Source organism: Ovis aries, chromosome 4 (genome assembly GCF_016772045.2).
Source record: "Ovis aries strain OAR_USU_Benz2616 breed Rambouillet chromosome 4, ARS-UI_Ramb_v3.0, whole genome shotgun sequence".
Lineage (NCBI taxonomy): Eukaryota > Metazoa > Chordata > Mammalia > Artiodactyla > Bovidae > Ovis > Ovis aries.
Genome location: NC_056057.1, coordinates 88,719,816 through 88,737,910, shown reverse-complemented (window position 1 = coordinate 88,737,910; position 18,095 = coordinate 88,719,816). Strand labels below are relative to the sequence as shown.

At 40.1% G+C, this 18,095-nt stretch overlaps 2 protein-coding genes across 13 annotated transcripts in view; both read left to right on the top strand.

Annotated features, from left to right (window-relative positions):
• Nucleotides 1–18,095, top strand: part of CADPS2 (calcium dependent secretion activator 2) — a 574,734-nt gene that overhangs the window by 178,083 nt on the left and 378,556 nt on the right. The window contains exon 3 of one of the 12 annotated variants that reach the window (XM_042248753.2): nt 1,971–7,684. The exons of the other annotated variants lie outside the window; for them this stretch is intronic. Coding sequence (XP_042104687.1) covers nt 1,971–2,894 — 924 coding nt within the window. The 3' untranslated portion in view covers nt 2,895–7,684. Of the gene's footprint in view, nt 1–1,970; nt 7,685–18,095 lie in introns of those variants that run through there. 12 annotated transcript variants of the gene reach the window in all.
• Nucleotides 3,839–7,684, top strand: RNF133 (ring finger protein 133). The gene has a single exon (XM_042248754.2). It carries the CDS (start codon nt 5,403–5,405, stop codon nt 6,534–6,536), a length of 1,134 nt encoding a protein of 377 aa, XP_042104688.1. The 5' UTR covers nt 3,839–5,402; the 3' UTR covers nt 6,537–7,684.

Here is an 18,095-nt window from a genome sequence, read left to right as displayed (position 1 = left end):
CTGTGGTCACGTATGGATGTGAGAGTTGGTCTGTGAAGAAAGCTGAGCGCCGAAGAATTGATTCTTTTGAACTGCGGTGTTGGAGAAGACTCGAGAGTCCCTTGAACTGCAAGGAGATCCAACCAGTCCATTCTAAAGGAGATCAGCCCTTGGATTTCTTTGGAAGGAATGATGCTGAAGCTGAAGCTCCAGTACCTTGGCCACCTCATGTGAAGAGTTGACTCATTGGAAAAGACTCTGATGCTGGGAGGGAAGGGGAGAAGAAGGGGATGACAGAGGATGAGATGGCTGGATGGCATCACGGACTCAACGGACATGAGTCTGAGTGAACTCTGGGAGATGGTGATGGATAGGGAGGCCTGGCGTACTGCGATTCATGGGGTCGCAAAGAGTCAGACACGACTGAGCGACTGAACTGAACATTAGTCATCTGTTTTCCTCTCCTCCCCCCACCCCCACTGCCCAACTTCCCTTCTTTCGTCTTCAGACATCCTGGCCCCAGGATAGAAGACCCCTGGACCTGGTCCTGATAAAATGGATGCAGTTTTGAATCAGGCTTCATGGGGTCACAGGCATTTGTGCAAGTGTCTGCTGTTTCAATCTCAAAGAGATCAGGAAACGGAGACAGGCTGAGGACTCCTCCTTATTGGGTGTATTGCCAATTATAAACTTCATGAAAAGAGCACAGATCTGATTTCTCAGGGACAGATGAATTTAGGGATGAGTCCTCCCTCCCAAGGCTGTTATTGACATTTTGGGTCAGGTAATTGCTTCCTGCTCAGGGCTGTTTTGTGGATTGTAGAATATCCCGCAGTATTCCCGTCCTCTACGCGCTGCATGCCAGCAGTACTCTCACACTGGGACAATCGAGAGTGTCTCTGGAAACAGCCAAATATTTCTTGGGAGACAAAATTATCCCTTACTTGAGAACTGCTATATTGGGGGTAAAAAATTGTTTCTTACAGGTGCATTTGTCCTAAGGGGAGGGGGGAGTTCTGGCTGCCATTGCCTAAGCAGTTCATCGTACAATGAGAAAGAGACAATGAATTATTAATACTACGTTTTTCAAATTGGTCTTTTCAACCATATGATGAGCCTTTAGATTTGAGATGTCTTGAGCTAAAATATAGCTACCGCTTAAATTCCTTCAGCTTTCAAGATCAGCAACTGATCTTTAGCAAGCTAAATTGCATTGTTTTTAAAATCCTGTCTTCAGCTGTTAAGTAATTGCATGTTTAACAGCCTCTGATATGATGATAACTGTCTTCTTGATAAGGCTTTATTTTGTCAGTGTTAATAAATGTCAGTTTACATTCCCCTCATGTTGAATCTTTAGGCCTGGGATGAGCATTTAATGTTGCAAGACAGAGGGAATGATTCATTTCTGCTTCCCATGGACTGACTGGCATATTGGGTAGCATAACACCATACCTGAGAACTGACGACTGGCCAGAAACATACAGTCATATATGAATGATTTCTATTTTGCCTCACAGATGGGAAAACAATGAGCAAAAAGTGTTTAGGCAGATTTTCAGTCTCTCCAGAACTAGGAAAGAATCTCAGGTATTTAAAAAATTATCTGTGTTTTGCTTTAGAGTTTATTCACATTAGCATATGTCATGAGCCATGGCTGCCTAGCTTTTTGGCCAATAGGATTTCAGTATGCAGTACATTCATATAAACTCTCAGATTGGCTTAACTGGCTCTGATGTCACAATTTCCCCCATTAGGAAGTCACAGTTTTCTTGAAATCACATTGTGCTAATAACAAATCCTGTTATTCTGTTTCATTATGAGAAAGATAATCTACCAAAAATAAAAATGCTGGAAGGAGCAAGATACCTTTGATCGATGCAGACCTTTTCCATTCCTGTGCTTTAATTATCTCCTACCAACCCTGGAAGCTAACTTCCTAACTTTCTTCTACAACGGATGTGGTTGTATTTTTCACATTTGTCTGTTAATAGGCAAATGAAGGAATGAGCCTACTTAGAATTACTTCTTCAGCTCACAGTTCTGCTTCATCTCAACTGTGGAGGCTCGGCATCTTTCTACTACTAAGCCTTCCTGACTCAAAAGGAAAAGCCATTTGGACAGCACACCTGAATATAACATTTCAGGTAGGAAACCGCCTCATATCAGAATTGGGAGAGAGTGGAGTGTTCGGGAATCATTCTCCTCTGGAAAGGGTGTCTGGCGTGGTGGTACTTCCCGAAGGATGGAATCAGAACGCTTGTAACCCAATGACCAACTTCAGCAGGCCTGGGCAAGCAGACTCTTGGCTGGCCCTCATTGAACGGGGTGGCTGTACGTTCACACGCAAAATCAATGTAGCCGCAGAGAAGGGAGCAAACGGGGTGATCATCTATAACTACCCAGGTACAGGCAACAAGATATTCCCCATGTCTCACCAGGGAACGGAAAATATAGTTGCTGTGATGATAGGCAACCTGAAAGGCATGGAACTGTTGCACTTGATTCAGAAAGGAGTCTATGTGAAGATCATCATTGAAGTGGGGAGAATGCACATGCCCTGGGTGAGCCATTACGTCCTGTCTCTGTTCACCTTCCTGACCGCCACCATGGCCTACCTGTTCCTGTACTGTGCCTGGAGACCTCAAGGGCCCAGTTCTTCCACCAGGAGGCGAAGGCAGCTGAAGGCAGATGTGAGGAAAGCCATTGGGAAGCTTCAACTGCGAGTGCTCCAAGAAGGGGACAAGGAGCTGGAGCCAGATGAAGACAATTGTGTTGTTTGCTTTGACATTTACAAGCCTCAAGATGTAGTACGTATTTTAACTTGCAAGCATGTTTTCCACAAGGCTTGCATTGACCCTTGGCTTTTAGCCCATAGGACATGCCCCATGTGCAAGTGTGACATTCTGCAAACTTAAGAAACCCCGAGGATCTCCTGAAGATGTAACTGAGTCTTTCCAGTGATTAAAGTTAAGATGAATTCTCTTTTAGCACTTTATGTAGAGAGAAAATTCAACTGCAACTTTTCTACACAAGTACTAAAGAGGGTGAAACTTGGTTGTTTTAAAAATAAAACTCCGTATCATGTCCAGCTATTTGAACTTGTTGTTTTTCTAGTGTTGTGTTATACATTTTTGTCCTTATCTAAGTAAGGGCTTTAGTATACATTAAGCTTTGATTTTCAAATTAAAGTGATTGTGATATTGATGCCATGGAGAATTAGTCATAATATTTTAAAGTTTCTTTATACTAATTTTTATACTTTGCTTCCATATGTTTAATTTTTGGTATCTAATAATACTTCTGTTCAGTAAACTTAATTATAGGATGAGATCTTGATTTAATTTCCCATGGTTAATTTTATTAATACCCAGGAAATCTGGTTGCCAAATCTACTGACTGGGAAGGAAATGTGTTCTGAATAATTATTTTAGATGCTAGCACTTTTGGTTATATATCTAAAAATATTTTGAATTATAGGCCTCATTTAGAGTAGCATTATATATATATATTTTTAAATGTATCTTTGTTTGCCAGACCCCTTGAAACCCTAGCATAATGTATCAACTATGGTTGTAGGTTTTCCTTCTAGAATTGACTAGGAAATACTAAATGGTAGTATGTCTTTATTTGGGACGTTTTGAAAATATAGACCTACAGCAGAAGTAAACTTTTGTTCAGTTGCTTTTCAAAATTGTATCTCTTACCTTTTTTTTTTTCTGGTAGATACCTGTATAACAATAAGAGGCCTAAAGATGTGGGTTTTGTTGCTTTGATGAAAATCTCTGGATAATATGCAAAAGCATTGATGTCCGACTCAAGTGGCACTTTGTGAGTCAACACACCGTGTACCTCACTGTCTGTTTTGAAGAGTGAGTGTCTGGAAATCAGATTAACAGCCTTTGGGAAAGAACATAGACCATTGTGAGCGGAAGGTGTCACATCAGTGTTTTTCTTTTAATGCTACTTTTTGATGGGCCCATAAGAAATCTTTTCTCCTTTGTTTTTCCTACTTCACGTTGTCATGTTGCTAATTGCTGTTTCATAAGAATACACTAGCTTCTGTAGTTCTGGCAAGATGAAACCTGAAGTATCTCTTAGTACCATATGCGTAGAAGTCAGAGACATTTATGTACAAGGTCAAAATTCTTGGCTTTGGCGTCCTAGCTGGTGAATAAGAACCCCTGAGTAATTCTCCCAAGAAAGTGTATGGCAGTACCAGTGAGTGCCCATGCCTGTTAGTTCACATGTCATTCTTTGGGCTTTGAAGTTACATTGTGCTCTTGGCCTAAGTGTAGCAAAAATACAGGCAGAACTAACAGTGTATGTGGGGTCTTCCACCAAGGATGTTTGCTGACTTAGGCAAACATTTTGTTAAAAGATTCGATGACCTTTAACAGTCACTGATGTCAGTGGTTAAATTTAAGTGAGGACCTCAAAGTTTGTCTTTCTAAAATCTGTAGCTACATTTTTGTTCAGAGTAAACTATGGTAAACCATCATTGCTATATTGAATCTTTTCCCCTACATTTGTCCTCCTCTTTCCTCAAAATATTGTTAAGCTACTAACAGATGTCAGGTCTGCAGAGAAATGACATTGGTCTTTTCTGTCTTTAGTGCTGCCAAAAGTGAGGGTAGTGAGGCTGAAGAAATTGAATGGGATACCCTGCTTTTAAAAATTAAAACCAAATGGATCCAACAAACTTATGAGCAAGCTTTATTAAATAAAGTTCAAATTTTTACATGCTAGATTAAAAAATATATTGTATGGTGAAAATGTGAGTTAAAAACTGTTATTCACCACTTCTACCCCATATCTGGTCGTAGTGCTAATTTTTAAATAACATTCATGGTTAAAACTTGGCATTTTGTAACATATATTTACTTCACTGATTGTGAAGGAAAGTGTTAATTGTATGGCTTTTCTTGCATATGTATTCAGGTTTTAAAATTCATACATTACATAATTTTTATATTTTTTAGTTTAATGTGATACCTGGTATCATAACATGTAACTCAAGGGCTGAATCTGTCCAGTAACATTGAAATTACCCATAGCAACATTCGAAGCATTCAACCAATAAATATACAGCATGCTCTAAGCTCTTACCTAATTGGCTGTGTTGTCTTTTATGTCATAATCATATCACCCAACAGTAAACAGTATCTAGAGTGACAGTAGTGAGAGTGGGAATTTTTTTTTTCAATCTAAAGTTTTCCTCTTTCTCTCTCTCAAAAAAAAAAAAAAAATCCAACACTCATAAGACTTCTTTAAGAACTTCTTACAAAAACATGCTGGAAGACAGTGGAACTTGTTTTCACCCAGAAGGTATTTTTCATTTTAATAGTTTACATTGATCATCAACAGATGTGGAAGCCACATCCTTTTGTTGGGTTGGTTCTTCAGTCACTTAAGCAGAGAGAGAGATGCGTCTACTCAAGGTTGGCACTCAGAGAAACAATGCTGCCTCTTCCTGGCTCATGAAATTCAGCTTCCTTTGGCTGCTTAGCCAGCACTGTTGCAGAACCAGCGCTGTTTGGACTGCTTACATGAACATATCGTTTCATGTTGGGAATCGCATGTTGTCAGAGTTGGGGGAGACTGGCGTGTTTGGAAGAAGCTCCGCTTTGAAGACAGTGGCAGGAGTCGTCGTGCCTCCGGAGGGAAAAACACAAAATGCCTGCAGCCCCAATACCAGTTTCAGGAAATTGAAGAGCTCGCAGACATGGCTTGCCCTTGTCGAACGGGGAGGCTGTGCCTTCACCCAGAAGATCAAGGTGGCGGTGGAGAATGGAGCCAGTGGAGTGATCATCTATAATTTCCCAGGAACTGGCAATCAGGTCTTTCCCATGTCTCATCAGATATTTGAAGACATCGTTGTGGTAATGATTGGTAACTTAAAAGGCATGGAGATTTTGCATTTAATTCAGAAGGGCATTCATGTGACCGTCATGATTGAGGTGGGAAGAAAACACATCATCTGGATGAATCACTATTTCATCTCTTTTGTGATCGTCATGACCGCTACATTAGTGTATTTCATCTTTTATCATATTCGAAGAGTTTGGGTAGCAAGGATTCAGAACCGGAGGTGGCAACGGTTAACAAATGATCTCAAGAAAGCATTTGGCCAGCTTCAGGTTCGGGTACTGAAAGAGGGGGATGAGGAAGTAAGCGGCAATGGAGATAGCTGCGTAGTTTGCTTTGAACTCTATAAGCCTAACGATACAATTCGTATTCTGACTTGTAAACATTTTTTCCACAAGAATTGCATTGACCCCTGGATCTTAGCCCATGGGACGTGCCCCATGTGCAAATGTGATATTCTAAAAGCTTTGGGGATTCAGGTGGATGTTGAAGATGGAACAGAGTCCTTGCAAGTTCTAATGTCCAACGAGTTGGCTGATATCCTGTCATCTAGTGAAGAGGGCACGAATAATGAACTTCCTCCTTCAGGAAGGTCAGATAAAGTGACACACGTGGAGGCAGAGGAGCCCCTTCCTTCTCAGGACGTCGGGCGGTCTAATTCAGTAGCAGCAGACATCCATCCTTCGCCTTGACATCATGGCCTTCGAGGAAGTGAATTAAACCTGTTTGTGAAATCAGGTCCTAAATACTGACAAGCAGTTTGTCCAAACTGTGATTTTCGTGTCTTTTTTGTTGTTGTTGTTGTTACTTTGGTAATTTTCTGCATTTGTCAAGTCTCAGAAAAGAGAAAAAGCCCGAGCAGGGTTTTTTTGTTTTTCTTTTTCCTGTTTCTCACCTTTACTAAATGTAATTTTTTTGTCAGTGTATGTTGCTCCTGTGAGTATTTATGTTTATTTCTATGTGCACATGAATTTATATTTTACTTTTTGGTCACCCCATGTGGCTTGCAGGATCTTAGTTCCCTGACCAGAGATTGAACTCGGGCCACCACAGTGAAAGTACTAAGTCCTAACCTCTGGACTGCCAGGGAATTCCCAATCAAGGACAAAATTTATTCCTGAATTTTTTTGCATATATGTTGGGCTTTATTTTGGTAGGAAAATTGCTAATATATTTATATGTTTCTTATAATACAGAAACTATCAATGAAATTTGAAAAACATAAGTGAGCTTTTATAAGCTTGGGAGAATAAAATTTATCTTTTGATATTTTTAGTACAATATGCTAATTTGAAGGTCATTGTGCTGTGTTCTCTTCATTCTTGGTGTGAAATTTTTGCTGTATGGAATTGTACTGTTTTGACACATAATTCTCTTCAAACCATTTGTACATTTTATGTCATCTGTGTATATATGATGATAGGAATTTTAGAGTTAAAATACCAGCACTCTTTAAGGAAATAGCAGATATTTTAGCACCGAGTATTGCTAATCACAATTGTTACATGTTCATAATGTATGCTGCTGCTGCTAAGTTGCTTCAGTTGTGTCCGACTCTGTGTGACCCCATAGACGGCAGCCCGTCAGGCTTCCCTGTCCCTGGGATTCTCCAAGCAAGAACACTGGAGTGGGTTGCCATTTCCTTCTCCAATGCATGAAATTGAAAAGTGAAAGTGAGGTTGCTCCGTCATCTCTGACTCTTAGCGACCCCATGGACTGCAGCCTTCCAGGCTCCTCCGTCCATGGGATTTTCCAGGCAAGAGTACTGGAGTGGGGTGCCATTGTCTTCTCTGTCATAATGTATAGAAAGACTTAAATAAAGAATTCTTGTGGTTAGTCATAGTGTACTTGTTTCAATTATGCCCTACCCCACTCCCTAGTTAATTTTTTGTAATTAAATAAAACACTGTAACTATGTGATTATTTTGTAGATAAGTACCAGAATGTAGAAGTTATTATGAATTGCTGGGATTGTTAGTTTTGTTCACTCTGTATTCCCAGGATCCAGCACAACACCTGACTCAAATATTTGAGTAAATGAATAATAATTATTTTTTAAATAATGTAATTATTATGTGTTAATCTGAAAAACTGGACTGTTTATCCAAATCACACAAAATAGTGGGAACTTAATCCTGAAAATTTTCATCCCAAATCACTTTGATAAAACAAAAATTTAATTTTTAGCCCAGGCAGTATTCAGTATCACAGTTTAGCATGGATAATTTTACTTAAGAGCCTTGAACTCTCCAAGGCTGACAACAGGGATTTGAATTCTTGTACAAGCCTAGAGAGAGCTCTATTAAGAGGAATTTTGTGAGCTGCTGTGTGCTATCAATACTGGAATGCATAGCCAGGCAGGAAGGCAGTAGTTGATTCTAACTGAAATGCCAAGGAAGACTGTTTAAAGGAAGAGGTACGCTCCTCTAAGACCAGAGAGAACTGAGACACGGGAAAAAACTAAGCAGATGGCCAGGTGCTGGCAGTCCCCAGACCCAGGGTCTCAGGTTATGATCATTCTGTGTACTCTTGGCAAATTCATGTGGAGTGTGTATTCCATGTTAGACCTAACACTTGAGGAATTTGTTGTTTGCTCTTCACACTGATACTGACCATTGTCTTGTCCATCTTTCCACTACACACATTTTCTCCTTTCTCTCCCATGCCTCCACTTTATTCATTATTGTCCATCTTAAATCTGACTTACCTTCATGTGTGAGAAATTGGCATGAATATGCTTTTACAATCAAGCATTTCTTTGTTAATGTGGACATCAAACATTGAACACAGTGTGCTTATGATCTTGATTTGAGAATTTTCAACAGATGTTCATTAGAGGATAGTTAGAGTCTGTTTGAAACAAAGAAGGAAAAGGTCCCATCAGGGAACTCAGGAGCTATGATTGCTTCAGTGCCTACCATGTGGCAGGCAGCGGCCTGAGTTCTTTGCCTAGCTGTTTCATATGTCAGAACAAAACAGCAGTTTTAATCCTTGTCTTTAGAATGCTGTAAACAGATCAATAAACCACTTTTACTCTGGGTTCAATAACAAGAACCTGGAAATAGCACTGCTGTGTCAAATGTCAGGTATTATTCATTGTAATAGTTTTTTATACCTATTCTTTGGGCTACACGTTTTCTCTTATACCTAGTGATGCAAATGTATTTTACCATAATGGCGTGGGACCATAATATGAATTATTTTGCCCCTAATACCAATGTCATATGAATTTCCCTTGCATTCCTCCTTTGTATATATTTTTGCATTTCTCTGGTAATTGATTCCACATGCTCACCTCACTAGGTAGGGGTTTGACACTCCTTATAAAAATGACACTTGTTTGTTTATTATGGAGATAAATTGGACTTAATGTTTACTGACATGAAAATGAGTCTGAAGCACTTGACTACTGACTGAGTGAAGCTACAGGTGAATTTACCTATACAGTAAATAGGTGTTACCTCATATTAAAAGGCACAGTATGTTTATAGTATGTATCCCTGTTTCTTGGCTCTAGATTTACTCTAGTCATCCTATAGAGAGATGTTGGTCAGCCATAATATTTACAGTAACATATTTCAAAGGATTTAGTGAGCCAGGATCTGGCATTTCTGGTGGTATTTAAGCATAGTATATACATTAAAGTGTTTTCTCCTATCACACAATTCACTGGTTTTTGAAGCAGCTTGCATGAACAAGTGGGAGAAAGGATCAGAGTTTGAAGAAGCATTAAAGAGGAAGCCTTCACACATTGATACTGTGAAGTCCATTTAATGGCAACTTCATGTTCTTGCTCCATCATTTACCATGAGCACTAGTTTTTGTAGTTTAGAATTTATTTATTTGGTTTTTGTACTTCTTTTTTTTTTTTTTTAATGTTTAGTGTTTAGTAATCCTGACTCGATGGACGTGAGTCTGAGTGAACTCTGGGAGTTGGCGATGGACAGGGAGGCCTGGCGTGCTGCGATTCATGGGGTCGCAAAGAGTCAGACACGACTGAGCGACTGAACTGAACTGAATGAAAAATAAGGATTATGGGTTGTTATAATTATTAATACAGAAATATGCATACCTAGTTTTCTAACCTGTAAGAATTTTGGGGGGAGAAGAGGGGTAGAGTAGTGTACTTTAAGTTAGAGACATGATCTGGTCTCAGGGCGCGGTTGTTAGAGTTGTATGTACACTTTACACTCTACAACACTTGTACATTTTATAGTACTTCAGCATATATTTGTTGTTGTTTAGTTGCTCAGTTGTGTCCAGCTCTTTGTAACCCAATGGACTGAGACACACCAGACTTCCCTGTTCTTCACCATCTCCCAGAGCTTGCTCATACCCAGTGTCCATTGAGTTCATGATGCCATCCAACCATCTCTTCGTCTGTCATCCCCTTCTCCTCCCACCTTCAATCTTTCCCAGCATCAGGGTCTTTTCTAATAGTCAGCTCTTCATATCAGGTAGCCCAAGCATTGGAACTTCAGCATCAGTCTTCCAATGAATATTCAGGACTGATTGTTTTTAGGATTGGCTGGTTTGATCTCCTTAATGTATATATTAAGCTCAAATATCATCATAACCTCACAACCAAAATGTCCCTTTTTTTTTTTTTAATAGCGACACCACAGCTTAAAACATCTGTCTTTACAATGATGCTGTCATTTTTGTCAGGCCTCTAAGACGTTTTCTTTGATTTCAGCTGCTGGTAGGAATTTTTCTCCTCATTGTTAACGACCGGGGTAACTGATTTGGGAACGTTCCTACATCAGTAACATTTATCTCCTAATTCAGCAGCACTATTGCTGCTGCTTTGGTGGCTCAGACGGTAGAGAATCTGCCTGCAATGCAGGAGACCCGGGTTCTGTCCCTGGATTGGGAAGATCCGCTGGAGAAGGCAATGGCTACCCACTCCAGTATTCTTGCCTGGAGAATTCCATAAATAGAGGAGCCTGGCCAGCTACAGTCCATGAGGTTACCAAGAGTCGGATAAGACTGAGCGACTAACACTTCTACTTTCATTGCTGCCACATAATTTCTGTCAGTTCTAAAAACTTCCCAACTTCACGGCGACTTCTTCAGCATTCTTTCTCTGAAGCCTCTTGACCTTCCTACCATTTGCTCTTTGTTCTCATCCCAAGCAGAGTTGCCTGTAACCATCCTTTCCGATCCCATCTTATCTTCTCCAGCTTCAGCCTAGAACCAGTTGTAAGACATTTCAGTCTCATTCTGTGTGCCAAGTGATACCGAATTTCTTGTTTTCCACAGTTTTTTTCTATAGTATCATTTGCCTACCCTGAGTTGTCTCTGTTGATATCCACCAGATCTTTACTTCTGTTTAAAAATTTTTATATTAATCTCAGCTATTTTTATTCCTTCATAGACCAGTACTTAGCCATGGCTACACATCAGAACCTCCTGGAGAGTTTTTAAAATGCTCAGTACCCTGACTGTACCCAAGACCTCTGGGATAGGGCCCTGGTCCTGGGTACCCAGGTGTTTCCAGTGTGCAGACAAGTTTGAGAACCACTGCCAAAAATAAGGCTTTTCCAAAAGGCCTTTATATTAGTTGGGTTCCCAATTTCATCCTCTGATTCCTTCAGATTTACTTATTGTCATTTTCCTGAAAATATGTAGATAAACATCTAAATATCAAGTTATAAAGGATTACATTTCATGGAGAGAAATTGATAAAGATTTCTGGGAGTATGGAGGAGTGCATTTCAACTAGAGAAGCAAGCAACTCTTAAATAAGGAAATAACATTTAAAATGGAACTGCTCGGTGGGGAAAAGGGCATTCTCATGGAAGAAACAGTGAACAACAGTGCCTTTTAAAGAAGCTTGACTGTCATGTAGAATTTTGGTTAAGGAAAATGAAGAATGGGAATTTTGGAGGCAGTTGCAATAACCCAGGAGTTGACAAGGTGAAAATACGAACAAAAACAGCAGGTGAATTGGGTGAGAGGAATCAAAGGTGGGTCATATCCCAGATAAAATTTTTTTTATTTTATTTGCTGATGAGAATTTTCTACTTCATTTCTTACTAAAGTAGCAGTGATTTCAAAACTTACCTCCACCCGTAATTTTCATCTGCAGTTTAGCAACCCAGAGTGAATGCAGAAGAGAAGGGGGTGGGCTAGAAGGAGTTGAGGAGGAGTGTGAAGAGTTAAGGATGACTCCTTGGTTTCTGACCTGGGCCGATTGGAGGTGATGATATCATTCACTGAGGTAGAAAATATAGTTAGATGAAGCCAGTTTAGGGTAGAAAGGGAGTTCCAATTTTTAGTATGCTCAAGTTGAGGAGCCCAAAGAACTTACAGGTGCTTTACAACATGGCTCAAAGTATAGGTCTGTGCTAATTAAGGTAAAATACAGCAAAAGACATGATTAGGAATTTATTAATGAGGGTTCAGCTGTTGTTTACTTTTGCATTAGTTGTAGTTTACTATTAAATGAAATTTAATGTTACTACTTTGAACCCATATCTCCATTTGCAAAGTTGTAGTCATATAGGACTTTTTCCCTCAAAAATGTGTGAAAGCCTGAGTAAAGTTGATGACTGTCAAAATGATGATGAGGTTGTTAGTCATAACCAGAGCTACAGTACACTCACCGTTATATAAGCTTCACAGGCAGAAACCCACTAGTCCTAACAGTAACTCTGAGGTAGGTGTGATCAGTACCCCCATTCTTTAGATGAGGAAACTGAGGCCCAGCCAGGCTAAGTAACTTGCCCAAAGTTAAACAGTCAGTATGTGGCGGAGCCTGTATTTGAACTCAGTCTGGTTCCACAGCTCCTGATCTTTACCACTACACTACAGGTAGCTTGAAAAGCTAGTTTTTAAGTAATGGAGAACATGTTTAGGTGAGTCTAATGTTGAGGACTTACAGGATTGGGCCTTAGAAGAAAAATCTTAACTATAGGCTCTGAAAGTGCTAACAGGAGGAGGTTAAAGTAGTAAGTCATGAGATCTCAGGGTAATTAGGAAAGAGGCGTGTGGGTAGACGAGGGTGTGGGAAGGGTACATCCGATTGAGTGAAAAAGCAAAATTAAGCTTTAGGAATGGCCACTCCCAATTAGAGGTAATGATGCTGAAAACTAGTCATTCCGTCATGTAAAAACTTTAGTCAGAGGGGTTTTCCATACCTTCCTTTCCTCTGAAGTTGGAAACGTCAAAAAAGAAATTTTTTTATAATTCTCCTAATAACATCAGTTCGTTTTAGAAGTTTGGTCCTTGGAAGCGCACTTGCCCTATTGAAAAGAACATCATGCTTTTCCTTCCGATGACCTGCACACTCAGATCCTTGCCCCAGGGCAGAACATCTCAGAACAGTGGTCCTCAGACCAGCAGGATGAGCTTCATCTGAACTCATATAGTTGTTGGAACTATACAGTCTCAGGCCCCACTGCAGGCCTAAACTCTGGGGGACCCAGAATCTATTTTAGCAAGTCTTCTATTTGATTCTGATGGACATTCAAGTTTAAGAACCTCTCCTGTCTCAGAGGGTCAGTTCATTCTCGGAAACGGATGCATCACACAGTTGTAATCAGATAGAAATAATGTAAATGAAAATAATTGTAAATTTTAAAACCTTGCACAAATAAGAGTTGTTAAATTTTCCAAGACACACGTTTAGGTGCATTTCAGGTGCCACTGCTCTCAGATTTTATGCGTAGCTTGTGCATTAATGCTTGCTCCTTTCCTCTTCCAGTTCTGGTTTCTTTACCACCACTATCACATTGCCAAGAGAGTTGTAAGGAAATGAATAGATAGTAGATCGCAGCTTATGAATTTCACAGTAGAAGGTTAGGAAAACACTGAGAAACTGAAACAGATTGGGCAGTCCATGCACTGGACGAGGCAGCCCACGCTGGAAAGGATAGTATTGCATACCACCTATTCACTAAATCCTGGACTTCACTGGTGGCTCAGACGGTAAAAACATCTGCCTACAATGCAGAAGACCAGCAATCAATCCCTGGGTTGGGAAGATCCCCCTGGAGAAGGAAATGGCAACCCACTCCAGTACCCTTGCCTGGAAAATCCCGTGGACAGATGGAGGAGCTCATTTTTCACTTTCTTTCATTCACTAATGGTCTGAAAATAACACACGAAAACAGTGGGTTGTACATGGAATTCAGAAAAGAAACATAAATACTTAGGTTTGGGACCGTAAAACCAGCTTCACGGACACTGGAGGGAGAGTCAGTGTCTTCAAAATTGTAGCTGAAAGTAAGTGCAAGATGAGTCACTGAGCATCTAAGCAGTTCCTCTCGAGGTGCTTGGCCTTTCCTAGTGCATTAATGGACTTCCCTGGTGACTCAGACAGTAAAGAACGTCCCTGCAATGCAGGAGACCAGGGTGCAATCCCCAGGTCAGGAAGGGAATGGCTACCCACTCCAGTATTTTACCTGGAGAATTCCTTGGACAGAGAAGCCTGATGGGGCTACAGTCCATGCTATTGCAAACAGTCGGACAGGACTGAATGACTAACACACAACACACTGCGTTAATAGAAGCATTGCTTCTGTAACTAGAATTGCTGTACTTTTGCATTAATAGGTTTTACTCATATGGCATATTCATTGGTGAAGCATTTCATGCATACATTCATTAAATATTGATTTGCCCTGGAAGCACAGGGGCGAGTAAACCCAGCGCCCTCAGAGCTTTCTTTCTACTGGAAAGAAATTATAATAAATATAATTTATTGAACAATTGTAAGTGCTGTATAGGAAAACAAAACAGGATGGACTTGTCAGAGGCAGAGTTGGCAGTTTTAAATAGAGGAGGTTTTGTCAAGAAGATGAATACTTGGGCAGGGGGCTGAAAGGAACAAGGGTCTCGTGCTAAAACAGAGAAAAACGTGAAATGTGTGCCAGGAGGCCCCTGTCACCTGAGGAGTGTTTAACCTGGAAGGCTGAAGACAGTGTTGCTGCTGCTAAGTCACTTCACTTGTGTCTGACTCTGTGCGACCCCCATAGATGGCAGCCCACCAGGCTCCTCCATCCCTGGGATTCTCCAGGCAAGAACGCTGGAGTGGGTTGCCATTTCCTTCTCCAGTGCGTGAAAGTGAAGTCGCTCAGTCGTATCCGACTCTCAGCAACCCCATGGACTGCAGCCCGCCAGGCTCCTCCATCCATGGGATTCTCCAGGCAAGAGTACTGGAGTGGGGTGCCATTTAAAACCTGAAGAATGGCCTTGGGGAGAATTTAGATAGTCTCTACTATCACAGAGGTAAGAAGTAGGTGAGAAAGTGACAGCTACCTGTGGAAACAAAGGACTTTCTGGTAGCTGGTCCTGTCCATAGACAGGCTGAGCTTCCCAGGTGGCACTAGTAAAGAACCTGCCTGCCAACGCAGGAGACATGAGACATGGGTTTGATCCCTGGGTCGGGAAGATCCCCTGGAGGAGGAAATGGCAACCCACTCCAGTATTCTTGCCTGGAGAATTCCATGGACAGAGGAGCCTGGCGGGCTAAAGACCATGGGGTCTCACAGAGTGACGCAACTGAATTGGCTTAGCAAGCATGCACACACAGTTTATCCCCCCCACCCCCCATGAACTGAGAGTTTCTCTTCCCTAAAGGAGTTTGGTGGTTTGGTTGTCTTTTTGATGGTGGTGGTCATGGTGGTAAGAGAATTCAAGCTCTGAAAGGGTGATTGGATTTATACCTTTGAACTCTTGCGCAATCCTGAAAATCACATTCTGAGATTAAAAAATATCATTATTCCACCCATAGTTGCCATCTGGTGGAAAAACAAATAATTACACAGTACAGACTGCGGAACTCATCCAACACGTTTTTATTAAGAGTCGTTACTTGCCAGGGAGATGTTGTTCAAACGGTGTGGGGTTCATTTTTCTTTGACTTAAAGAATGTTTGCTTTCAAGATTGATTTACTTTCCAGAAATTCTTTCTTAGTTTGGAGCTTCGTTTGCTTGTAGGCTCTTGGCTCATCAAGAGTAAATGACTTGCAGTCCTCAGGATTCATGTTTTCTTAGCTGCCGTTTGAAAGGGCAGTAGCTTATTCTCCAGTGCACTGATAGTCTTGTGGAAAATATAATTTGATTCTTAGAAATATCTTCTCCCAATTTCTGCATCAACATCTTCTCAGAAAACTTTCTTGATGATGTATCTGCAGCAAAGGACTCATATTGTTTTCAATCCATTGTGGATTATTTTGTTAAAACACAAGATCATGTATTTCACTAACCCTGAAATATGTAATGAAAATAATTTAAGTCAATGGAGAAGACAGATAGTTATGTGAAAGAGAAACTGATTCTTGTTGAGGTTTGACAGAAAACAGCAAATTCTGTAAAGCAATTATCCTTCAATAAAAAAATTAATTAATTAAAAAATGTTATTTGTGAAAACAGGGCAGGAAGTAGATTTCAGAACAAAAGAGATTGTTTGCTGTTGATTTTAACTTATGGTTTCTTCACATTTGATAATAGGATAGGTTAAATCAGACTTTCTTCAGTTTCTCCGTATGTTTGCACATTTTCATAACATGATGTTGGTGTAAAATAGCGTACAGGAATGTCAGGGCAATGTCTCATCACTGCAAGTTTCTAAACACATACTCTCTACTTCTTGAGGGACAGGTAACGATTCGGGTGCTGGCATAGGTCCACAGATTCACAGTTTGCATAACTGATTAAGAGAATATTTTACTGTGTTATTTCATGTAAAACTCAAAAAACTGTGTGAGAAAAAGTGATATTTATTCCTATTCCACCAGCAAGGAAACTGACCCAATACGGCTCAGTCTCTCAGCTTGTGCCGTACCTTGGACACTCAGGTCTGATTTCCTTCTGGGTTTTGGTGCATTCTTTCACGGCCAAGGGCAGTGCAGCAGACATGAGGATGAGATAAGAAGCACTACACAAAATTGGAGTATTGTAAACCTGGAAACCACATTTCCTTCCATACAATGAAAATAAATGATTTTAGGGATTTACTGAATATTAGATACTAAGACTATAAAGTAATACAGTCTTACTGTATTATTTTAAAAATTTATTTAAAAAATTAAAAATTTTAAAAAATTTATTCTCTATATCATTATAATAAGGGGGGAAAAATCCCCAAACAAGGAAACCTCTCCATAATATAGGCAGAATAAAGCAGCTCAACCTGTGAACTTGCTGCTGTTGTTGAGTCACTCAGTCATGTCCAACCCTTTGTGACCCCAGGGACTGCAGCACTCCAGGCTTCCCTGTCTTTCACTATCTCCTGGAGTTTGCTCAGACTCACGTCCGTCGAGTCGGTGATACCATCTAACCATCTCTTCTTCTGTCATCCGCTTCTCCTCCTGCCTGCAATCTTTGCCAACATCAGGGTCTTTTCCAATGAGTCAGTTCTTTGCATTAGGTGGACAAAGTATTGGAGCTTCAGCTTCAGAATTAGTCCTTCCAATGAATATTCAGGACTGATTTCTTTTAGGATTGAGTGACTGGATCTCCTTGTTGTCCAAGGGACTCTCAAGAGTTTTCTCTAGCATTACAATTCAAAAGTGTCAGTCTTCAGTGCTCAACCTTCTTTAAGGAGCTTTCAAAGTTTTCTTTAATTTTCTATAATACTATGAAACGTTGAATGAAACAGGGGAAGAGTGAGGGAATGGGTTGGAAAGTGGGAGGGTGATGCCTTCCTTTCACTGTATATATACATATAGAAATTGACGTTTTTTGCCCTTAAGACTTTCAGTCTGTACAGATCAGAAACCCAGCTAGTAGTCAGTCATCATGCTTCTCTGTTTTTATTTGTGCTTGGATTGAGTGACTTGGTAGACTTCGTTTCCTGCTCTGTACTTACAGGGTTAAGGAGATTTTCTTCATCAGCTTAGGGAGATTTAAACTAATCATTGAGCTAGAAAATACCTATAAAGGAATACTAAAGGATCTGCTATTAGCTGATATTAGAAGAAAAAAGATTTATAAAAATTTGTAATATTAATGATGGGAATAGCATGCATATTTTTCCCCCAAAAAAGTTTTTTTATACTTTTCAAATCACATTTAAGTACATCTGAATGTAAAGTCATCTCAATTCCTACTGCAGACAAAGTGAGAAGCCTTTGGTAGTTTAAGGGGTTTAGGTCTGCTTTAAGGGCTTTAGAGAGTTGATATAAGGAATTTAGATAAGTTATAAGGCAGGATCTTTTGAGAGCATCTGCTTCCCAGTTTATAAAGGTCTAGGCATATCACTTACCTATATATATATATATATATTTTATTTTTTTTAAGTT